Source organism: Candoia aspera, chromosome 5, assembly GCF_035149785.1.
Source record: "Candoia aspera isolate rCanAsp1 chromosome 5, rCanAsp1.hap2, whole genome shotgun sequence".
NCBI classification, from domain to species: domain Eukaryota; kingdom Metazoa; phylum Chordata; class Lepidosauria; order Squamata; family Boidae; genus Candoia; species Candoia aspera.
The window spans coordinates 44,581,947-44,607,803 of NC_086157.1; the positions used below are offsets into that span (position 1 = coordinate 44,581,947).

The window sequence follows — 25,857 nt, forward strand, 5'->3', positions numbered from 1 at the left end:
TGTTTCTATGTTTTGCAGACTCACATTTCTTTTACCCTTAATTGCTGGAAGTTTTGTTCACTTACTGGTTAGTGTACTTCCCAAACATTTATGTTCAACTGAGGACTGGAATGCTGCTTTTTAAATCCCACAGCTTGAGATTTTTACACCTAAAAGGACTTGCTTAGGTTTCCGTATGTTGCTGTATAGTTATGCCATCTATACATCCAGACATATACAGCTATTCATTTCAGATTTGTTTTAGTGGGGCGTTGCTAATTTTCTTTTTGGGTGGGGCAGAGGTGCAGCTGGCTACAAATTACTAGTTACATTATTTCATAAATGAAGACAGTTCATCCACATGTAGTTGATTCTCTTATGATTAATTCATCATTATCATATTCAAGCACTCTCTATAATAATTCTGATTATTTCACTCTTACCACATTGTAGCATTTATGGCACACTGAAAATCCCTACTGATTTCATCATGCAGTATGCATTCTGTTCTGATTTCTTGCCAGGAAAAATGAGTTACAACAGATAAGTACTGATTTCATACTTGAATAGCATGCCCATCAATAATCAACTCCATTAGGTAATGTAATAATGCTTTTTAAGTGCCAGTGCTCTGCAGAGTGAACCAATGCATGGAATGTAATGCATGGTCATTTTTATGACTTGAGGACTGACAACTTCCTGATTTTTTATCACAATTTTCTGGCCTCTTGTCCTTTTTCTTTTTAAAATAGTTAAACTAAACTAATTTAATTTTAATTTCATCACAGTGATATGTACACTGTTTTTTGTTGGCCTGCTTAATATAATGATATATTTTATTTATTTATTTATTAATCAGATTTATCACTGCCCATCTCCCAAAAGGGACTCTGGGCAGTTTACAATAAAACATAAATAAAAATATAAAACTATAAAACACTATAATACATAATACAATAAATATAATAAAAACCACAATGGCTGAAAGTTCTTTATGATTTGCAGGCAGAGCTGGGTCCTGCTAAGAAACTAACCATCCCCAAGAATGGCTACTCTCCCACCCGCCCCAGGCATAATTACAGAACCAGTTCTTTAGCTGTTTCCTAAAGTCCAGGAGGGAGGGATCCAATCTCACTTCCAGGGGAAGGATATTCCAAAGGGGAGGTGCTATTGAAGAGAAGGCCCGCCTCCTGGACCCCACCAGATAGAATTCTCTTGCAGACGGGGTCCGTAGCATGCCGTCTCTGCACAACCGGGTGGGATGGGCTGATGTGATGGGGAAGAGACGGTCCCTTAGGTAACCTGGACCCGTGCCATGTAGGGCTTTAAAGGTGATAACCAACACCTTGAATTGGACCCGGAAGCATACTGGCAACCAATGCAGCTCGCGGAGCAAAGGAGTGATGTGTGCTGATCTTGGGAAACCCAAGATCGCCCACGCAGCTGCATTTTGCATCAGCTGTAGCTTCCGGATACTCTTCAAGGGTAGCCCCATGTAGAGCGCATTGCAGTAGTCTATATGGGAGATAACCAGGGCATGAGTGACTGTTCAAAGGGCTTCTTGCTCCAGGAAGGGGCGTAACTGGCACACAACACGAAGTTGCACAAAGGCCCTCCTAGCCATGGCTGCCACCTGCTCTTCGAGCAGGAGCCTTGAGTCCAGGAGGACCCCCAAGTTACGCATCGGGTCTGTCTGGGGCAGTGCAACCCCATCCAGAACTAAAGATGACAATTTCCCAGAAATCAAGGAGCCATTAATCCACAGCCACTCTGTCTTCCCCGGGTTCAGCCGTAACCTGTTGTCCCCCATCCAGGCCCCCATAGCCCTCAGGCACTCGGAAAGAGTGGCCACAGCATCACTCACTTCACCCGGGATGGAGATGTATAATTGGGTATCATCTGGATATTGATGATACCTCACCCCGTAGTGATGGATGATCTCGTCCAGTGGTTTATATAATATTAAATTAACTAATATTGCTCATATACAGTAATTCTTAATTGTAATAGGTTAATTATATACAATATAAAGTCCCACTTCTGAATTATATTAATTTTTGTGATTTATACCCTTACTCTGAAAAATGCTGTAGGCCGCAACATTAAAAAAATAAAAGTTAAAATTAAAATAACATATTCCTATTCCTATTAAAATAAATTAACCATCAAAGGGATAAAGGAAGAGATAAGCCCTGACTCTCTCTGCTTTAAAGCTATTAAAAGCTGACTTTTTTTCCAGGTGTTTGAGCTGGAAAATGTTAGAGGCTCTGTCTGACAATGTACCTCTGTCTGTGTTCATGGAATTGCTAGGTAGTGCTTCAGTTTTATTTTTTTCTTTAATTTTTTTTAATGAGTATGGGGTTTTTAAATATTCTTTTTGTGTCAGGCCCAGCCTAAGAATGACAAAGAATCAGTCCAGTCACACTTTAGTTCTTTATTTGCTCATACCTTATGGATAGAATCTTGCCAGACTAAAGCTACTCTATGTAACCTGTGGGGAAATAACCTGGGAGGTTCTAGGGTGGGGCTATTCTGAACCTCTTCATTTTCCTACCATTGCCTCCTAGACTGTGCCTCCACTTATCTCCTCCACCTCCTTGGAATGTGCCCCTCCTTCCTGAGAACCAGCGGCACACCAAAATCTACCACATCACCCCCTCCTTCAGAGACACACTTCATAACATTTTGTAAGGATTGTTCGCTGCCCAGTTATGCATTTAAGCTATATAAGTTTTATAAATAAATAAGTAGAGATTTATTTAGAGATTTTCTAAATGCTGAAAGATTGGGGTCCAAGTGTAATCCACGAGAGTGAGTTTTCCATAATCTGGGAGCAAGCTTTGTTTATAACTGGAAAGTTTGATCTGAGTGAATGTCCTGACTAAGCAAAGACCACGCTGAGATGAAGAGAAACACTCTAGTGTTTTATTACTGCTGTTGTAGACAGAAAATCCTACCAAACTGAAGAAGCATGGGAAAACCCAGACAGATAAACCCCAAAACTCAAGGCGGGTCTGTTCTGGGCTTCTTTGAATGACAGCTCAAAGTCTCTAAACTACGCATGCGTTTTCCCCCCTGGATAGGAGCCCCTTCCTGCTCACCATCATTACTCATGACACTGAACATGTTCACGTAACAACTCCAAGAGGTGTTTGAGGCAGGTCATATTAGCAATTAAAAATATGTCTGGGAATCATATGTTGTGTTAAGCCCCAATTTCCTTAATTATGTTTTAGAGGTAGTCCTCATTTAGTGACTGCCTTGTTTAGTGACAATTTGCAGTTATGATGGTGACAAAAAGTAACTTTGTGACCAGTCCTTGCATTTATGACCTTCGCAGGTCTGTAAAGCAAGCAGAGCTGAAGTAAGATCGTAAGCACAGTCTTGGTTTCACCTAGTGACTGCTTCACTTAACAACTAAGTTGCCAGTCCCAATTGTGGTCACTAAACATGGACCACCTTTACTGATCAGTCCATACTGGTCTGATTCATACATGAGGCTGAGCACAATGCATAATTTACACACAACAAGTGGTGGCATTCAAAAGGATTTTGATACAGTAAAAAATATGCTGAAACAACAGAGTAACATTTAACAGAGACAAATGCAAAAAAAAAGAGAGCAAAATTCGTAAGATGGGTAGGCTTGATGTGCAGTATGATCAGCAGTATGAGATGGCTGTTAAAAAGACAAATGCAATTCTAGACAACATCAATAGAATACAGACTCCCACTGCAAATACTGTGATCAGCAGTATCCAGGAAAAAAAAATTGAACAGTTGCAAAGATGTACAAAAGGCAAGATCAGGGAGAAGAAAACTTAGATTTTTAGATGATGAGGAATTGAATATGTTTAGCCATGAGAAAAGGCATAATGCGTAGCCTTATTAAAGTAACTGAAGGGCGTCACATAAAGGAAGGTTAAGAGTTGATTTCTTCGTTTCTCAGAGGGTAAGCCATATATAGATTAATGTTAAAGGAAGACAGATTTTGGTTGGATAATTGGATAAATATATGAAAAGAGCAATTCAACAGTGGAACCAATTACAAAGGAATTGGGAAGCTCCTCTTTGTTGGATGTGTTCCAGCAGAGGCTAGACAGCCATATGCTGTAGAGTTTTTAATTTGGATCTCTATACTGAGCAGGAGTTTGGTTTCTTCCAAGTCTATGATTTGATCATTTCACAAGTCATGCAGCATGCAAAACCAAAATTAAACACACTGTGTTTGGAATTAGCATGTTGTGTGAATGTTATTTTATAGTCTGTCAGTTTAACTGACATGCTGTCTGAAAACTGAAACATGAAAGTTATTTTGGGCTTACAATCATTTTTATAATATGATAAAGATTCTTATACTTAAAGTGAATACCTACTTTCATTAGTTGTGTAAGCTGGTGAATTATAGATTAACAGTTCAGTGCTAAGCATCTTATTTTGGAATAAATCCAGTTGAGTTCAGTAGATTAATTCATAAATTATTCTGTACAAAATTGCAGACATCTTTTCCTGGGGTAACAATATGCATATATTGATTGTAGAAAGACTTTTAAACTGTGAGAACTGAAAATTTAATGAACTAGTTCCAGAATGGTTCAATATAAATTTGCATTGAACTGCAGATGGCTTAAAAAACAACATGTGTTTCTCACTGCTTTTCCCCTCCCCAGTTCTCCCCAGCATTTTACTGCCAGAACCTAGAGAGGTGGGATTAGTTTCAGAACATCTGATCAAATGCAGACAAAAATCAACATTGCATTTAGAGGAGAAATCCATTCCTGACCAGTTTATCTGCTAATATAATTTACGTGTCAATCTATGTAAATTGTGTAACATGTTGGGAAAGGCCACTTTTGCTTAAGACAAATTACACAACTGTTAAAGCACTTTTTGCCTAACAGAAAACTAACACCTGTAAAGTCTGTGATCCTGGACGGCACTTACTGATTTCCCTGTTAATTTTTTGAGCCTACAAAATTCCTAAAGGATAAGGGAAATCTGTAATTTGGCTCTATTCATTTTTCTTTTAAAAATATTTTACGTCACTGGTAGGATCTACTTTCAGTTAAGTGTATGAAGGAATATAGCCCAAAGAGTAAAAGAGGAGAACTTGCTGGGCATCTGAGTCTCTGGCTTTTTCTGTAAACGGATAAAGAAATAATTGGAAAATGGTTAATAAGAAAGGAGCATTGACTGTTCCTTTGCAAAGCTTATGAGGTAGAGAGGTATGCTTGCTATTAGTGATAAAGAGGAAGGCAGAAACATATCCATTGAAGACTGCCTCACTGGTACACAATCTAAGGCTTCATATGAAGACATTCTTGAAAACAACTGGGTTGGCCTGATCAGGGTTGGAATAAGGTGGGTGGATTTTTTCCCCACTTTGGAGCTATGGATAAGTATAATTAGAAACAGAAAAATTAGATTAGACAATGTTACTTTTGCTGTGATACTATTGGCAGGCAGAAATGTTATCAAGATCAATAATATATATATATTAATATATATATATATTATAGACCAATCACTCTATGTTCATCCAGACTCAAAATATTTCAAGAGATTAGTTCTTCACTCTAAGGGCTCATTGTGACATCCCCTACCAATGGCACAAAGACACCTTAGTATTAATCCATCTGCATGACATTGTCTTTGTCTCATCTCTAGTCCACAGCTGAAGGAGCTTGATGTTATCCTCAACTGTTCTAGATTTAAAGTTGTGTTTTCCCTTTTGGCTGTTCCAGTTTTATAGTAGTGTCTTCCTTTTTCTCCTAATACATGACCTACCATGTATTAGGAGAAAAACACATGACTTATATAGCATCTGGGCACTGCCCTCCATAGGCATTTGGCTTCAGCTGCAGGAAATATTGCCTATGTAATGCCTCTCAGGTACGACTCTATTAGTCCTGACAGACCAATTTCAATTGTTACGGCAACAAGCAGTTCTGGGGGGACTTACCCATTATGGCTTGCCACTTGAGCAACTGCTGTCTGAAATACACTCAGCCAAAAGAATCATTAGAGAAAGGTTCTAGATAAAAAATTTCAGAATGAGGTCAGCCATATTCCAGCCCACTTTAGAGCTTGCATAACTTATTCCAAATGGAAACAAGGCAGATACTTAATTGTTTTGGCCTTCCCTGCTGAGCCAAGATCCTTTCTCAGAGCCATGCTTGATGTTTTACCTTCTGCAGTTCTTAATGGGAGATTAATGGGAGAGGGTATATGTATGAGAACCTGTCCATGTAGCACAAATGCTTTTGAGACCATCACACATGTTCTTTTACACATATGCTTTTACACTCAAAGACATGCAATCCTGTGCAGTTCAGAAGTCTCAGTGTACAAATGGCCAAAGCCAAATACATTAAATAGAAAATCAGTGAACTTTCTCACACTTTGAGAGCCTAGTCAGTTGTCCGGTACTCTCCAACATCCACCTGGGCTGAAAAGGGGACAATATTTGGGGTCAAGGAAAGGTGGTTGTGGAAACAAGGAATTACATGTTGTCACTTGGTGTTTGCTCTGGTGGTGGCAGTTTCATGCATGGATTCATTTATTTCGTTAGTCATTATTTTACTTTTACAGCATTGTTTAGGAGTAGTTTTATTCCTGTCAGTTGTTCCAAGCACTCTACCACACATTAAGGAGAGTGACTGGAAACTGTTTTCTCATGCAGCAGTGATGCTTGGTGGGATGAGAAATGAAGCAGTGCTTTTAACCCCATCTTGCATTAAAACAGTTAAAGATAAGCAGCACTCCCCAGCCTTTTCAGTGAGCAGAATGGGGATCAGAAATTAGGGCAGCCCAGATTTGCCCTCATGCTCTTCTACCAGCTATGGACTGGTGAACTGGACTTTAACATGACCACATGGCTATGCCTAGCATTGCATTTTGCTTGTGGGCATGAGCAGAGTTAGGAGTGGTAAGACCTCTAAATAATTGATCTGCTTGGAGAGAGAATGTTCGAAACATTGGGAATTTTGTTCTCCGTGATCAATTGACACAAATCTGTTCAGCTATCCTAGTTCACAATGTAAAGACTGTGATTTTGATATAGAAGTAAAGCACAATACACTGTTCTATGTGATTTTAAAGAACACTTCATTTTTTTTTCACCCTCCGGTAACTTAAAGCCATCAAATAGAAGCACAACCTCTCCCAAATCGGAAGAGCTATTCCTAAAGTAAATATTGTGTTTTTTGGAATATTAGGTATTGTACCTAGTATTACCACTGGCTTCCTTTATTTTGCTTTAGATCACATATTATTCCTCAGCCATGTCTTATTTATGAAACGTAGTTTTTTTGTATCACAAGGCTCTTCATCATATTAGACTCTTCTTTTTGTTATAGTGCTACTCTGCTGGAAATAATATTTATAGTTTTATGTGGTATAAACATTACTGAATTGTCTTTAGCAGAAATAATTTTTTAACAATTTTCCTTTCCAAAATATCATGGACTTATTATTTTTATTTATTGATATTCAAATTACTACTGTAACACAATACTCTTATGAACACCTGATGTTTTAGTCTTACTGTCTTTTAGTTGCATTAATTCCATGTGTAGCCCAGCCCACAATTTTAAAATATCCCATGTAAAGTTAGATACACTATTACTTTGAATTAATGATTCCAGAAGAACGTAACTATTAAGCAGTCTTGACAATATATTCATAACTTTAATCATGAGACCATGTAGAGCAGTGTTTCTCAACTTCAACAACTTGAAGATGTGTGGACTTCAACTCCCAGTGTTCCCCAGCCAGCATGCTGGCTGGGAAATTCTGGGAGTTGAAGTCCACACATCTTTAAGCTGCTGGGGTTGAGGAACACTGATGTAGAGTCACCCTACCTGGTAATTATCTAAATATGCCATTTGTGTATTCACACACGTTTCTTGGTATTTATCCAGCATATTTTATTTGATATTTTTAAGACATTTTATTTTAATGTCTTTAAAAAAAAAACCTTTTCCCTGGCTTTGAGAACACAGAAAAAAATTGGAATATAATAATAGTGCTGTGTGATCAGAGAGCCTCCTACTGGCAGTCTAGCAAATCCTTCTGAAATTTTGCATTAATACATGCATATATTTCAAGCAAAACACTTAAATTCTAATGGCCCTTCCTTCCAGAAATGTTATTTTCAGCTACAGCCAGCCACAAGACATTCTGTGTCTTGGCAACATTACAAATATTTTGTATATTCAATAGTTTCTCATGCTCTTAGAACACTGCATAGAGACTTTCATAACCAGTTAAACAATCTCATGCCAAACACTTTAAAAGACTTAATATTTTGTGTACCGGTATTGGAATAAGAACAAACAAAAGAGGGCAAAGTCAAAGCACTGTTAGGAAGGTTGGCTTACTAGAAGTGGAACAATTTAAAGCATTACATGTGTAAATGACAAACATTTCTTGAAGTGCAAATGTATGAGATAAAAGGGAATCATATTTTAAAAATCCATCAAGCATTTGCAGTCTTTCATTTCCCTGCTCTGTGTGCTGAGATGTAGGCTGAATAGGCAAAGCAGTACACTATAGATCATCATTTAAAAACAGTAAGCAGAGTTTATTATATTTTTGTCTAGACTCTGCATTTCAAACTCACTGCTCTGAATAGTACTGTAGGAGGTGAAAACAAGTTAAAAAGGTTTTAACTCAGCAACTCACCTGCTGTTGATCGTTTAGCATTCTTACTGGGATGCTATTTTCCACATAAAATATACAAATGCTCTTTATACTCTTGCCATTGTGAAAAACTCCTGGTGTCAATGCAGGTGGAGAGTAGATGCACAGTGACCTTCCCACTCCCTTTGACCCACTCCTGAAATTGGCAATGTTTAACAGCTGATGCATATAATTTCCCTAAAAAGACCATCATAAAAGCAAGAGAAGGAAAAAATGGCACCATTTTGGGGTTAGGGTTTTGAAAAAAAACCTTTTATTTTTGCATCTTTTCAATGTATTTATACACACTGTAGGACATAAATTAAGAATGATTTCTATTTCCTGTTTGAAACTAAAAGTTTAATTAAAAGGTACCTTTACTCCAAGAAAGATTTTTGTACTACTGATCAAGACAAAAGGCTACCTATGCCTGAAACAGAAATTCATTTATGCAAAATATTTTTAATTTGCAGAGAGCGCAGCTCAACCATGTTTTATTCTGATTTACTGGCTTCATCCATTAAATAATATAAAACACATCATCATGACATGCATATAGACCTTAAGGGTATCTCCATAACGAAGTTTCGAAGTGAACCCAATCCATCTGGGTTAAAGGACTGTTAGGCTCAGTGCTGCTGTACAACCATCTTTAGTATAGCAGGAAGTCATTAAAAGAAATTAAAAAATCAGAGCCTTTCTTAAGAATCTATTTTGAGAGACTTTGAAAAAAAACATTCTTGGGCTCTTAATTCCATCTTTGAAATTAAGGCAATGAACATTTATAAAGATGACAGTAAGAGCCAAACTTTTGCAGCCAAAAGTTCAGGATGCAATCAGAATATTTACTTATAGTCAGTGACCAAAGTGGAATACAATTTTTAAAGATAAATTACAATAAAACATAGCACATTGTAAAAAATATGAAAACCCCCCAAAATACACAGTACTAATTCAAGACTTACCAAAACAAATAGCTATTACTAAATACAAGAAAGGCAAAAGGCTTAAAATTTTAGACCACTGAAGTGATAGCTGTAGGGAGACAGGCATGAATAATGAATATAAATTTGTTTACTGTCACTGACTGTTAATTAAACTGTAAAAACATAATTGAGTTTTAAAATTCTGAGGCCCATAAAGTTATAAACAGGGGAGACTAATCAACCTCACAACTAACCACAGTGGCAATTGACCACAATTTAGCTATTCTTCTGGAAGGTATCTTTGAGGTGTCTGCTAAGTGGGAGAAAATAAGATCAACATGTATTTTATATGCTGGAGTTAAAAGAGGTATAATTAGATCTTTATTTATATAAAGGGGCAGCAAATGAGGTGTTGTCAATTTGATTTTTTCTAAAGAATTTAAGTAATCTTGTCTAAGCAGGCTGTTGAATCTCCCTTCCAGAAAATCTGAAAGAAAACAAACTCTTCTTTGCGTCAGGCAAAAAATTGGTGAAACATTTGGCTGCTGTGAATAGCTCTGCCTTGCATTCCTGAATGTAGAATTTTTGGTACATAGGTTGGATCCTTTTGTAGGTCTAGATCAATACAGGTAGTCCTCACCAACCGCAATTGGTACTGGCAACTCCATCGCTAAGCAATGTGATCATAAAGTGAAGCATCAGTGACCATGCCCACTTAAGATGTCAGTTCCAGCTGAGGTTGTTAAGTGTAATGTCACATGAGTCTGACTTGTGACTCCCTGCCAGCTTCCCCACTGACTGCTTGTTGGAAGCTGGCTGTGGTCACAAATGGGATGCTGTGACTGTCATACATGCACCCTGGTTGCCAAGCGCCCGAATTGTGATCATGTGACTGTGGGGATGCTGCAACAGCAGTTTGAGGGCTGGTTGTAAATCTTTTTAGCACTGTTGTAACTTAGGTTGCTGAACAAGCTGTCACTAAGCAAGGACTACCTGTAATCTGTTTTATTTCAGACAGAGCTTTCTCATATCCAAGACAGATAATTGTATGGAAAATCCAGAGTCTTAAATTAGATTTTATTTCAACTAGCCATAATGGAATAAAGTTATTATACAAGCCAAAGAAACTAAAGGATTTTCCAAAAGACTACTGTGAGCCAGTATCTCAAATGTCAGGAACAGATTCAGACTTCTAATGAAGTCAGGCCTGTTTCTAGTTTGAGTAAAGAATTGCAGACACATCTAGGCATGCGAAATAGCAGTAAAGAATCTGTTGACTGGACAGATTTGGAGTCACGTTGCAACAGCTGCAGATCTGCACGTCACAGAATAGGTAACTCCCAACTGTAGCTCTGAAGATTTTAATTGTGTCCATGGCATTCCTATTTCCCACTGCTAGTATGGAATTGCAGAATAGCACTAATTAAGATTACAGGAATACAGATCTCAGTTAGCTGGACCAGGACAGTGAGGCTTGAAACAGAATTCCTAGATACCTAAATTACCTGTTTGATGATGTTGCAAATTCTACAGGAGTGGCGATGCATCAAGGACCTCTTCATTATTCTGTAACTTTAGTTCATTTGTAACTTTGTTTCTGAAGCAGAATGCAAGTGCCTGAAGGGATCACTTCATGCCCACTTAGTAAATAGAAAGCAGTATATCAGTTCTCTATTCTAGCATTCACATGGAAAGACCTACACATGGTGTTCCCACTGAAATGGCCCCTTGAGTGAAAGCTTTCATCTATCTCATCCCTTTGGTTAACCATTATATACTGCTGTTTACTCATGGATTATATGCATTCAGTGTTTGATTCAATAAATAGAAACAAAATGTTCTAGTAGACTTTTATTCTATTGCACAAGATATAACTCTAGATAAAATTCCAATGAAATTTAAGGCAAGCATTTTTATAATAGAAGAATGTAATAGTGGACCTCTCCCATACTGAGTGATGATAAAACCTTTAAAAGCACAGAATATCAACATTTAACAAACACAATATTGCACTGGAATCATCCTGTGGAATTCTGTCATATTTTATGAATTATAAATATTGAAAACTGGTTAAAAAAGGAAATTATTTTAGCTATTGATTTGGATTCCAGGTCTCATGTACACATATAAATACATACAGTACAGTGGTGCTTAAAAGTTTGTGAACCCTTTTGAATTTTCAGTATTTCTGCATAAATACAACCTAAAACATTATGTTTTCCACACAAACCCTTAAACTTGGTAAAAGAACACAATTAAACAAATGAGTAAACATTATATCATTTATTGAGAATGATCCAAAGCTACGTATCTGCAAAAAAAAAGTATGTGAACCTCTAGGATTATCAGTTGGTTTGAAGGGGAAATTAGACTCAGGTGTTTCAATCAATGGGATGATAATGTGTGATTGTGGGAGGTCCTGCCTTATTTAAAGAACAGAATTCTGGGTACTCACTATCGAAGTGTCATCTTTACAACACAGATATCTGGAAGGGTGTCATGGCTCAAAGGAGATTTCTGAGGACCTCTGAAAAAGAGTTAATGCTCATCAGGCTGCAGAAGGTTACAAAACTATTTCCAGACTCTGGACTCCACCTGTCCACTGTCAGGCAGATTGTGTACAAATAGAAGAAATTTAACATCATTGTTACCCTCCCCAGGAGTGCTTGACCAACAAAATGTGTAATACTCTGGGAGGTCTCAAAGAACCCCAGGGTAACATCTAAGGAACTAAAAGGCTCTCTTGGATTGGTGAGTATCAGTGCATGGCAGGGTTGCAAGGAGAAAACCACTACTCTCCAAAAATCAAAAACACATTGCTGCTCATCTATAGTTTGCAAAAGACAACATGGACAAGCCAGAAGGCTATTGGAAGAATGTTCTGTGGATGTGAGAGACCAAAACAGAACTTTTTGGCTTGAATGAAAAGTGTTATGTTTGGCAAATAGTGCATTTCAGCGTAAGAAACTTATCACCTGTGAAACTTGGTGGCAGTATCACGGTTTTGGCCTTTGTTGCCTCTGGACCAAGACAGCCTGCCATCATTGATGGAACTATGAATTCTGAATTGTACCAGGAAATTCTACATGTAAGGATATTGTCCGTGAACTGAAGGTCAGGAGAAAGTGGGTCATACAGCAAGACAATGACCCAAAACACTCAAGTTGTACAACCAAATAATGGTTAAAGAAGAAGAAAGTTAAAGTTTGGAATGGCTAAGTCAAATTCCTGACCTTAATCCTACAGAATAGTTGTGGAAGGACCTGAAGCAGGCTGTTCATACAAGGAAGCCCACCAACATCCTTGAGCTAAAGCTGTTCTATAAGGAGAAAAGAGCTAAAATTCCTCCATGCCGAAGGACTGATTGAGTTATCAGAAACATTTAGTTGCAGTTATTACTGCCCAAGAAGGTCACACCAGTCACTGAAAGCAAAGGTTCACATAGTTTTGCCACACACGAATATGTAGCTTTGGATCATTTTCTTCAATAAAACAAACAAGTATGATGTCTTCAACTCATTTATTTAATTGGGTTCTCTTTAGCTTTAGGACTTCTGTGGAGAACAGATATTTAATTCATATTTATGCAGAAATATTGAAAATTCAAAAGGGTGTTACATAAACTATCTGAACAAAACTTTATAAACTCTTTCTGCACTTCCCCACCCACCCCACAACTTAACAAGCCTAATATGGAATGGGTAGAAGACTCTTTGGAATCCTTGTATGGTGTAGGCATGGCCATACTTATGAAGTGGTGACTGGAACTGCTTTCTAAAAGAATCAAAAATATATAGTCCTTAAATTTTGCATTTCCTTGCAAGCAAATAATAGGTTATATATTCTTTAACTTCCTTACTATAAAATATATGGCTTTTAATGTTCTCATTCCACATTGTTTCTTGTCAGTGAAAATATATGTCTTCCACGAACAGATTAGTTAAAAGCACAGAAACCAGTTTGTGCATTTCCAAGAGGATCTCAATACATCGTATATTAATATTAGTAGTGCATGATTAAAATATTTTTTTTTAAAAAAGCATTCAAGATTATTTGTTTTCTGCATATAAACACAATGCTATAATACACAAAACATCTGCATAATATACAGTCATTTGAGCTGCAGATACATAAATATATTTTAGCAACATCAAGAGTATCAGCTTTATTGTATACACAGCTTATATTTTACAGAGTTGTTTGGGCTGAAATTGCCATCTCACATTTCCTTCTTGTGATGATTACAAAACCAGAAAAATGTGTTACTAAATTTTACAGTTCTATTAAAATTCTTTTAATAAATTTAATTTTAAAATCCTCCATAAAGTAAACAGTTTTTTTAAAAAAAAAATCAGCATAAATCCAGTCCACCATTACCAGTTTTCTCTAGCTGAAAAAGACAAAGGGACCTGCTGATTTCTCCAATCATACCAATGTTTCGGGGAGTGCATCTGGATTATCAGGTGATAAAATTTCCCAAATTTGCCATCGATTGCTTTGCCAGTCATGCCAGTCTGTCTCTGACAAATTTTTGCTGTTCTGCTCACCTTCTGGAGTGGAATATTTTCTTTCGTTTTTGTTCTGTTCCTCTTCATGCAGGACAGGTTGTTCAGGCACCTGAGTTATTATCCTCATTCCCTGGGCCCCAAACAGGGAGTCTGTCTTCTGAAGCTTCCACAATGGATACCCTGTAGAAGACACAGTTGGCTGGAGGGATGATATGCTACTACTTTGTTTTGCTGTTTCAGGATAAGGAGGTGGTGGTCTGTCTTTTTGAATTACTTCAGCTTGCCTTAGGGACAATGGCTTAAATGCAGCATGCAAACAAGTTGCATCTGAGTCACTCTCCATGAAGTTCTCTGTATTTCTCACAGGTGAATGCTGTTTTGAATTGGACTGGCTGGAATTCCTTCTACCTACTTCAATTTGTGGGGTGCTGCACACTCGAGACAGAGGGGGATGTGAGCGACATTCAGGAAGGGCAGCTGTTGTCTGGCTCCTCCAGATGACTTGTTTTCCATTATCAAGCTCTGTACTGCTTTCCTGCCACTGAGGTGAAGACAATGACAGGTTCCCTTGAGAAAGGGAACATTGCCCTGGCCGCAACGAGCTGCTCTCGGAGATGTCTCCATACGACCCTAAAGAACCACAGAGAATGATCAATAATAAAGCAAAGCATACATTGTTCTTTGAGATAATTTAGACTAATATAGGCATTAGGATCTTACATCAGGCTTGGGAATGATATCTAGAACTCCTAATGATAATTCACACAAATACAATGATTCAAAACAGATACTCCTCTTCTATTGCGCAAAAAATTCTATAGACAGTTGTGCCTTGGCTTGAATATCATAATATTTGACAGTTGCAGAAAACCACCTTGTTGTGCAAACTCCTATGATTAATACAAAAATATTTAATATGGTATAAACTTTTGTAAACTACAGTTCACCTGAACCATATGCTATATAAAATTAATGACTTTTAGAGAAAGAGATTTAGCAATCCTCTTCCAGTACAATAGCATAATGAAAGAGCACTATTAGATGATTAGTCAAATCCTATGATTATTCAACACATAAAAACAGAAACAAAATATATACCTGTCATTCCCAGGCCTTTGGAACCACTTTTCAGTGTGGAATGCCAGGTGCCCCAGATGTTGAAATAGTCCTCTGAAACATCTATAGGATTAGAAGGAACATGAATGTAGATTATCTTTACTTTTATCAGAGATACAGATCAGAAAGAAGCAATAGTGATAGTCTTTGGGTTCTTTGTGTTCTCTGAGCTTGGTTGTTTTCTTGAAGACGTACCTTGCCAGGTAACATCATCAGTGTATGGGAGACTGAAGCAGCTTGCACTCCCAGTCTTGGTATGATTTCTTCCTTGATAAAGGTATTTTTAAAGAAGTATCAAGGAAGAATCCACACTCCATATAAACTACCAAGTTCAGGGAATGCCAAGAACCCAACAGTTCAACCCTAAGTTACATATATTCTCTACTATTAGTAGTAGCCTTTGTTATAGTCACTGACCAGAATCCTGCAATTTAGATAGTTAAAACAATCAATTTAAACAACTTTAACCAGCATTAACAAATGTGGTGCTCTCTGAGCTTGGTTGTTTGCTTGCAGGTGTTTCATTACCTGACTAGGTAACATCATTGGTACTAGAGACTGTGGGGTTTACTCCCTGTTTTTATAAAGTATCTTGCCCTGCCAGTTTTGGTGGGGTGTGGTTTTCTCCTTGGTAGTTCCTTGATTAGGGTGCTAATTGACTTTTCTGCTTGATTGTTTGTCTGGTGTTAATCCCTACTTATCTGGGTGTTGGCTGTTGGAGAGAGGATGCATTGTGGTCTGTTTCTTTCTTAGCTTTTTTATTGTCTATTTTGAACGGTGTGTAAATGTGATTTAGCTCAATGTGTCTATTGGTGGCTGAGTTGTCTGAATGCCAAGCTTCCAGGACCTCCCTGCTGTTTGTTGATTTAGCCTGGTCTAAGATGCTGACAGTTTCCCAGTTGAAACTATGGTTGAGTCCGTCCACGTGTTGTGAGATTAAGGAGTTTTCATCGTGTCTTCTGACTGCTAATTGGCGTTCATGGATGCACTCTGCTAGTGTTCTGCCTGTCTGTCCTGCATAGTGGCTGTTACAGTCCTTACACTGTATGTTACAGATCACTCATTTTTTTTCTTCTTCGGCTGCTGGGCCTTTTGGTTTGCTTATGTTGTTTTGGAGGGCTTTAGTTGGTTTATGTGCTACGGTGATGCCGTGTGGTTTTAATAGTCTGTTGGTTGTTTCTGATGTTTTTGACGTATGGCAGTGTTACCCTTTTCATAGCTTGTGTTGATTGTGCTATAGTGGGTTGAGTGGTGAAGTATTTTTTGATAAAGTTGTATGAGTATCCATTTTGTTGGAAGATGTTGTATAGGCAGTCTGTTTCCTTCTTCTGGTGCTTTAGGTTGCTGCAGTGCGTAAGTGCTCGTCTTATGCAGCTCGTCTTGTGGAAGGTTGTTACTTTGGTAATGGAGCACTTGGTTACTGTGGGTTGTTTTTCAATAGACTTGTGTTTCTAATTTGCCGTCTTTTCCTCTGCTGATGAGGATATCCAGGAAGAGTAGTGTGTGGCTGTTCTGTTCTTCCCTTGGGAATTTTATTCTTTTGAAGTTGTTGATTGTTTCATGTGTCTTCTCTAGTTGTTCCTTTTTTATTATGATGAAGATGTTGTCTACATACCAGATCCATACTTTTGGTTGTATGTGCAGGAGTGCTATAGCTGTGGAGTCTTTGGTGCTCTCTGAGCTTGGTTGTTTGCTTGCAGACCTTTCATTACCCAAGTAGGTAACATCTTCAGTGCTAGAAGGCAGTGGGGTGTGCTCTCTGTTTATATACAGTAACTTGCCCTGCCAGTTTTGGTGGGGTGTGGTTTTCTACAGCAGATAGTGTTTAGTTATTTACAAAATCTTATCAAACTTTTTCAAAGAATGTTTTCTCAGATGACCTTTAAATTAAAATTACAAGTTTGCTGTTACAAACTATAATTTTAATTGATAAACTGTATCTGTCCAACAGTAACAGTCTGACTCCATTATGTCAAAAAAATCAATTCAATAACAAAAACAAGGTTGATAATAAATTTTACTAGGAAAGATTAAAGAATATATATTCACAATGACATTAGAACCAATGAGTGTTCACTTAGTTTTGGTGATATGCTGATCATACCTTTCCCAAACCATGATCCAAAGGAATTCTCTTTTGATTTTGGCTGAAAATTGCTGACTGATGTACATTGTTCTGGTACTTTAAATAACTTATCAGAAGTGAGGGACATATCTTCCTGCATTGCCAAAACAGATCGTTCAGACAGCACTGGAGAGTTGTTATCATAGGGTGATATATCGCCACTTGAGGTTCTGTTTGAGTCTATGGATGAATGTCTACCTTCTATGGAGAATGAACCTTCAGACTGAAGCATTTCAGGGCTTCTGATAAAATGAAACATAAAGAGGAGTTAATGAAACTTAGCCCACATAAAGAACAGTATATTTCAAGAATATGTGGTTAGAATAACTCTATAGATTATACAAAGTAAGAGCCTTAATAACAAACAATTATAGGATGGGATTCAACACAATGTAGGTGAAAATACTGCTAAATTATGTCCAAGTCAATAAGTAGAGATATTCTAATTAAAAAAGCTTTAAGAACATGTTGTAAGTCTAAGCGTAACACAGGAAGCATTTTGTACATCATTACGTAGGAAATATAATGAAAAAAGGTAACCCCAACAAACAATGAGCATAGAACAAAGGACACTCCATTTAAATACTGCTTTTAATAAAATAAAACTTTAAAAAAGCTTTCAAATTATGTTAGGTACCTTACCTTGAATAAATGTTGAGCATTCTAGTTTTTTCTCAAAAGATACTCTCTGATTAAGAATTTAAAATGGCCATTCCATGGTCTACTTAGGATTTAACAAGAAATCCTTCACAGCAAGAACCTTGATTTCAGTTTCAAATGGTTGTTTAGTTTTAGGTTAGTAGGTAGTTAGAGATGAATTTCATCCTGACAAATCCAGCCATATTAGAAAGGATTAGAAGACTCCAGAAATAGACTGTCATCACTGTAGTGTTATTAGCAAGCAGTGTTATATAACGTTGTACTGTTTCATCATGACTGAGCAGGCAGTCTTCCAGTTAAAAGAAAAGGAAAAATGGCAAGGCTATTAGCAAAAGTAGATGCAAGAAAGTGTTTTAATCAAGAGAAAAGTCCACGTAGGAAGTCACAATGCCCATTTTACAAACAGCAATTGAAGTTTTTCTCACGCATTTTGCTACTCAACCAATTACTTCCACTGCTGGACATGTGCTCACTTCTCACTGCAGAGTTATAAAAGTTTTTCATGTCAAGATTTGAAATCCATTATCAAGAATATTAAGATGATCCCAAGAGATGTGTACCTCACTCTTTACTTTTTGGTTCCAACTTATCAGGAAAAATAACCCAGTAAGCATGTAGCCATCTCTCCAAATTGACACAGAAACAAGACGTGTCCTATGAGTATCACATTCTTTTCATGTTGAACAAATTGTCCCTCTAATCTTCTAGCCAAATTCTTTCCCATGACTTCGCAGTTACAGCTGGAAACATGCTAGTATCAAAACATATAAAAATGATTCCTGGGCATGTCAATATTAATTATGCATCTAAGAGGAGAACAAAACTAAAGTGACAATTCTGTCATTCTCAAACATATTTAATACTCTTGTTGAAACACATAGCACAATCACTGGTCCTATGAGATGTGAATTACAACAAACTGTTCGCAATGATTTCTTGGAAAATGTTGAAAAGGTATGCTTCCTTTTAGGAAGTTTAAATGCTGATTTAAGAATAAGTAAAGGATCAGGGCTTAAGGAAGGAATGCAGAAGCCTTCATTTCCAGAATTTTAAAAAAATAATCTGCATACAAACCAGCAATGATACAAATAGTACTCATACTTATCAGGATAAGGCAAAGTTGAACATAAAAGATAAGGAATGACTGGCTTATCTAGTATCAGATGGCTATACCTCTCAACTATCTGTTGCTAGAATAAGATACCAAAGGTGCTATTATATCCATACCTGCTTGAGTTGCTCAATTTGGTAAGGCTCTATACAGATTTTAGCAGTTGCACTACTGAACATTCTTAAAATAAGCAATAGATGCAGATTATTTTTGTACGAAGTGGATTCACTTCAACAGGAACCCAATTTTAGAGCCATTTTAGAGCAAAAATAGGAAAGATCTGTGCATCCACTGGAATTTCTATGACATCACCTGGGTCATAGCTATACAAGGTAGAAAAGCACAGCTTAACTTTTTTTAACATAGAGATTCCCAACCTTTGGGTACATTCTGAATTGTAAAAGCATGTTAAGAACACTTTCACAAATGGCATGCCATGATGGGCAGGGCCAAATCCAAAATACTGACTGAAAGTCATGCTGTTAAGGTTCTTCCCTGAGACTTCACAGTTTTCCGGGATGTAGTCTACTGCCTCAGCTTGAGTTGATCTCTTTTCTAGGCAGGTAAGCAGATATCCCAACAAATGCTCTGTATGGGACCCAGAAGCATTTTTAGAAATAAATGTTTGAGTTCAATATTTAGCAGCAAGTTAACTTCCCGTTTAACCTTTTACTTAAAATCTCATTAAAATGCGAACGTTAGGTGCGCCATCAGCCCAGAAAGTTCTAACTGCAGGCACATTTGCATGTTTGACATTATGTCATGAACCCAGGCTTTAGTGCAAATGGAACTAACAAGAGATTTCCAATTTTTCCCCAACATTAAGTGGCTGGAGGCCTTGGACAATCTCTGAAATGTCAGAAGTTCTGAAATAAGAAGACTTTGGACAATTATGATAAATAGTTCCCCAGTGGAAGCAAATAAATGGAAAGTTAACAAATTACTCACGATGACTGGGAAGCTTTCCTTCTCAGCAAATAGTCTACAACATCTGGGTCAGTCTCAAGCAAACTAATTAGAACTTCATTCTGAAGGTCTGCCGGAACCTATACATTAATGAAACATCAGAAAACGAATAGCAAAATCATACACCTATATTTTTAACCATGAATTAATATAATAACTGTAAAGCAATCCAGTTCCAGTTAAATAACATACAAAACACTTCATATTACTTTAAATATATTTTCTACTGTATTTTATTCATTTAGTATGCATGAAATAAACTTGAAGGCAGAACAGCACAAATTCCATTCCATATCTAGCCCTACATTACCCTGATAGTCCACAGTTGTAAGATAAGTAGCCCTTCTAAAAACATTCCAATTCAGTTCTGAAAATCAGAATCTTTACATATACAGGTAATCCTCAATTAGTGACTGCAGTAGGTTCTTGGTCATTAAGCGACATGGTTGCTAAGTGAACACATGACTTAGAGAGGCTGCAAAAATAACTTTATCTGAATGAGATGACAGCAACCAGTTATCTTGTACAGTGGTCCTTGCCTGACCCTTTTTTTGCCCCCTCGCAAGGCAGAGAGATTGCTTAAACAAGCTATCTCTTCCTGAGCTGCTTTCCTCTGCAGCACAGCACTTCCCTAAAAAGTGCTAAGGGCAAGTTAAGCTCAGTTCTGTGACCTTAATTAGAACCCTCCAGCCAGCTTCCAGCTGCTGCCTGACCAGACCTTAATCAGTTTCACATTGAACACTCTGTTGTCCTAAATCTATGGAATGGTGGGTAAATGAATATTTTATTACCATTCATTACCACTGTATTTGCGAACAGTTGGTATCTGAGGCAGTTGCTAAATGAGAACAAACATGGAATAAACTAGCTATCTTGTTTTACTACTGAATTTTGAGAACTGTAAAATTTATATCCGTAAGTACTACTGAACCAAAACCTTAGGAGATTGTGGGTGCTAATTTGTTTATGGAATGTAAACAATCTGTATTTGTGTGTAAAACCAGAAAAGGGAAATTATTTTACCTTGGCAATAAACCTGTCCCAAATTTCACATACTATTCTATTGGATTTTAGTTTGCAAATCCAATTTCAATGTAAGTGCTGAGTCATGCACAACTGGAAGAATGAAATATGGCAAGGTATATTCTGTGGATCTATACTCTTGTTCAATGTTTAAAAATCTAAACTTAGTACAAATGTCAGTGTTTTAATTTGCCTAGACTATGTTGCAGCAAAATAGAAGTGCTACTTGTTGGAAATCTGTTTATTTATAAATTATGGACATGCCACTTGATCAGCTGTAAGGCCTAACAAGTTTTGAGTCCAATCAGTAAAATATTGCCACAAACTTGAAAAGTCTCTCCCCACTGTACATAGCTGAGTCAAACTGACACACATCCAAAGCACACTTATTCTAAACATGTCATCTGAATTAGTATATTGTTCCCTTGTATCCAACAAGCCACTTAGTTTGCTTTTCAGAGCTACAAAATATTTATCTGCCAAATTGTTCCAAGAAATACGCAAAATAATTCCTTGCAATTCTTTTTAGGCTTCAAGTCAAAATGAAGTGAGAAAAAGGTAAGGGTATGAATCTATTATAACTGAAATGGCCCATAGGCAGGCTAATTAACTCCTTCTCCCCCATTTGGAAGATAAAATATAGTGAAATGCTGAATGTAAACATCAAACATAGTCATCCGTACATTCATATCCTCATTCATAAAGACTGTATACTTGCAAATATTAACATAATTCAAACCGTATTTCTGTCTTTGAAACTATCCATAACTTTGTAAAATCTTAAGAAAATTGAAAGGTACATTAACTGTACAGTTTTAATTCTTATATATATATATGTCCATTATTAGCCACAGACATTATTTCTAAGTAAGCAAAATATTCATGACATGACTATGGGAATTATGCAGCCATTTTCTTACAATTCTGAGTTACTATTCTATAATTTTACATTATATTTATCAGCACTGAATAGCTGTTCTACTCAAATAATCATACAATTAACCTTATCAAAGAAAGTCTTTGAAGGAATAGGTATAAATAAATTAATTCATATGGACTTCTTTTTTTCCTTTAAATTTTAAGAGCTGTGCTGCCACATAGCAAAATAGGTAAAAGCCTTCTTTTACCAACATTCTCAATCTGTTATGCTGCCACTAGCTCACCATGCCAAATTCTAATTTCTGTATGTTATAAAGCTATTTTATTTATTCACCTACAGTAATTCTCTCATCAGGGAATATTTTCAAGTGTTAAAAAGACAGTATTACATAGTGCTCAAGTTCTTAAAATAAAAACTAAACTTAAAATTTAATGCCATTATGCCTCTGAAACTTCTGTTCATGCAAAAAGCAAAAAAGGGGGGGAGGAGGGGTCTTCACCTACCATAAAGAGCATCTCATAGTTTTCTATCATCTTCTGTACAACAGCAATAATTGCAGTGCTCTCCTCCGCGCGTGCTGTACTTTGAACAGTGAATTCTTTGTCTGTTGTCTTCTGCTTGTGCAACAGATTAGGTCCAAATATAGTGGCTAGGTTGAGTGATGTCATTTTGTTCCCAGGGATCTGAAAAGAAAAGAAAAGAAAAGAAAAGAAAAGGGTGTACTATTTAACTGGAAATGTGCAATGGAGGTCACAGGAGAGGAAGGAGGGGTTGCATTCCAGGGGGAGAAACGATCTTACAGTTTGGAGGATCTTGGGCAGCCAGCCAAGAAGCTGAAGCAGGGCCTACCTTAGATTGCCTGGAGTATTTTTCCCTAGCACCTTTTGGCTTTACTCAATTTGGCAAGATTCTGTGTATGGTAGAAACAATAGAGAACCAGAGCTGAATTCCTGGCTCAGTGTTGTTTCTTCGCCTCAACCCTGACAAAATGGATTCCTAGCTCTTTGTATAGTTTTGTTTAGTTAACTAGTTAGGATCCTGCATTTTCTAAGTCACCTTGTGCCACAAAAAAAAGAGTATTCCACTGAGGGGAATCAATAGGAGCCAAATCAAGTTATGTTTGGTATTTGAGGGGTGGTACTCCTCGCAGAAATCTGTATGTTCTAGAAATTTCTGAATGCAGGAATAATCCTTTGTATGAACAACAGAGAGAATGAAACAAACATAGTTAAGTATATTAAAACAAGTGAGGATTTATAAATACACCCTGATTTAAACCTAAATTATCATGGCTTGTTTAGAAATAGTACAGAGATCGTTTCATATGTGTTCCTTATCAGTGAACAAAACTGTGTTACAGGTGGGCAAACCCAATACAGTGAACTGCACAATAAAATTATCAGTGAAATGAACTTACCTCCTGGTTATCTTGATCTCTCCTGTCTTCTGCGTGGCTAGCTACAGTAGCAAGGAACTGGAGGAGTCGATGTAAGGTGTCACAGTTGCAGGGAGGTAGAAGATAAATTAGAAGTTGTAGAGTGTTCAGTTGTTCATGGGGCTCCATTACTAACAGAGAAAAAGATTTTAAAAAAGTGTTCTTATTAATTACAAAACTTTGGGTAACACTATTATCAGCTAATTCACTGTTCTAAACAATCAGGTACAGCTATGAGTGTCTGAAGAAGAATTGTAAACTTTAGAACATCCAGTTATTATTAAATTTGGGTGTGTGTTAAAAAACCTACCATAAATAACAATTTGATAGATGTGCTGACTCAGTGGAGTTGCATATGATATTATCACAATCAAGGTATATGTGATCCAATAGTTCAAAACATGTGGACTGCTTTAAGTTACCAATCCTTTTCAGCATTCTAAACATTAAATCATTACAAGAAAATATGGAGATGATTATTAGAATCAACCATTTTAACTGGGATTTTATCCCCAATCCAAGTTTGACAACTGATCCACTGAGACATATCAGGCAATTTAAGTTGATAACTAAAAATTTTCTGTATGACAAATTTTAAAGAAAGTGAACATCTAAGACTTCTCAAACGTTATGAATTGCTGGAATCAGGAACAAAGCCCATGATCTGCATTTCTGCACGAAATGCAGAGTTTGGGTAAAGATAAGGACAATCTCAAGTTGAGCTTCATTCCTAGGGGTGCAATGGATCAAATGTTTAAACACACACACACACACACACACACACAAAAGAAAAGACTGTGCTCACAGAGTGTGTTGATAAAAGGAGTGTAAAGTTCTCTAGTCAGGAGAGGGTCAGGCATGTCACGAAGGAATTCCTTTAATAAAGCTGCTACATCATGAATGCTTTGTTCTTCATCCAATATTACATCTATACCACGGTCAAACTCTTCCCGTAACTAGAAAAATCAGTGCAAGAGAAAAAAGTCATGTCAAACATTTTACATGATTATATTACACTTAAAAAAAAAAGGTGATGACATTATAGCTTTAGCTTTCAGCCAGAACCTTTCCCAAGTCTGGCTTATGCATTTTTCTAAATATATATATATATATATGGAACAAATAGACATAAAGATACTATTTACTGTAGAAAAAAGGTCTTATTTCAGAATTAAAATTTGTAGCACACAAAGAACTTGGGAAATGTCAATATCTCACCTATTCCAATGGTGCTGAATTACTAAAAGAAAATGGTAGTAAAGGTTATTCTTCCAAATTGATATCACATTAGATTGAATTCTGCTACTCCATTACACATCTAGACCTAACAAGGATGCATTTTTTTGTTATTTGGTTTTTTTACTTCGTATTCACCTCTAATTTAACCCTACTTTACAGCAGAAAATCAGTAACTATAAAATACTGCAATAATAAAAAATTGTAATTATGGTTTTATTGCTTTAGTCTAATTTATGCTACATTATTAATCTATTTGTGCCTCTCATAATTTTTCTAAGGCCATTCTGACTTTAGCTCTTTTATGGATCATCTAAACCAAAGTTTATAATGCAGCGTGGGCTACAATGCCCACATTCCTGGTTATTGGCCATAATGGCTGCAGCAGTCCAAAACTATCTGAAGACTGGTTATCTATTCCTCGTTTACATGAACATCTGAACTGGATCATCTGTTATGAAGAAAAAATAGCAATGGCAATTTGTACTTAGATGTTTAATACTAATAACATGAATATATTCCTCTTGACATTGCATCCATTATTTCATGTAGTATTTAAATAAATGTATGGAATGCTTTCTTTGGAATATGTGTGTCTGACAGTTTTCATATTACCAGGAACCTAATCAGACAAATTATCAGGACAGCCTGTTTCTTTTAAATATATAGGAAACCACTGTTGAAACTGATATGGAAACAAAAGTGAGTTTTGGAAAAAAGAATTTAATTGAAAGTTTAAGATAATACATAACTGATGTCTTATATTTCTTACCCGATTTAGTTACCAGGTAAGAACTTGAAAACTACTTTAAAAATAAACAGCAAATTTAACTGGAAAGAATAAAATAGATGAAAGATCCCAGTTCTAAAATACACACATTTAAAAAAATTAAGATATTGGTGTTTTCCTGGATATATTACTACTATATATTTAAAGAAGGACTATAATGAAAGATGACCCTGACTAATAAATACAAAAGTAGTTTCATGAGGTATGATAAAAACTCACCTGTCTAACCCTTTTCTTTGAGCTCCCAACTCGGAATATGCCTACTGTGTAGAGACCTGTAAAACGGCATATAAATTTAATTAATTATTATTACATACATATACACTTGCATATAATATACATTTTTAGACAATTGGTGAAATATTTTGCTACACTACTCTATATATAACTAATATAATATCTTATTTCTGTTCCTTATTC

General features: G+C 36.6%; 1 protein-coding gene across 2 annotated transcripts in view; it reads right to left on the bottom strand.

Moving 5' to 3' along the window:
* Window positions 1-11,425: 11,425 nt before the first annotated feature.
* The window catches only part of ARHGAP6 (Rho GTPase activating protein 6), a 215,050-nt gene continuing 200,618 nt past the window's right edge, over window positions 11,426-25,857 (bottom strand). For both annotated transcript variants that reach the window (XM_063305093.1, XM_063305094.1), the window contains exons 6-13: window positions 25,657-25,712; window positions 24,217-24,367; window positions 23,394-23,542; window positions 22,480-22,659; window positions 20,056-20,153; window positions 17,316-17,578; window positions 15,194-15,274; window positions 11,426-14,725 (exon numbers count right to left, since the gene is read on the bottom strand). In XM_063305093.1, coding sequence (XP_063161163.1) covers window positions 14,013-14,725; window positions 15,194-15,274; window positions 17,316-17,578; window positions 20,056-20,153; window positions 22,480-22,659; window positions 23,394-23,542; window positions 24,217-24,367; window positions 25,657-25,712 — 1,691 coding nt within the window. In that variant the 3' untranslated portion in view covers window positions 11,426-14,012. The remainder of the gene's footprint in view (window positions 14,726-15,193; window positions 15,275-17,315; window positions 17,579-20,055; window positions 20,154-22,479; window positions 22,660-23,393; window positions 23,543-24,216; window positions 24,368-25,656; window positions 25,713-25,857) is intronic.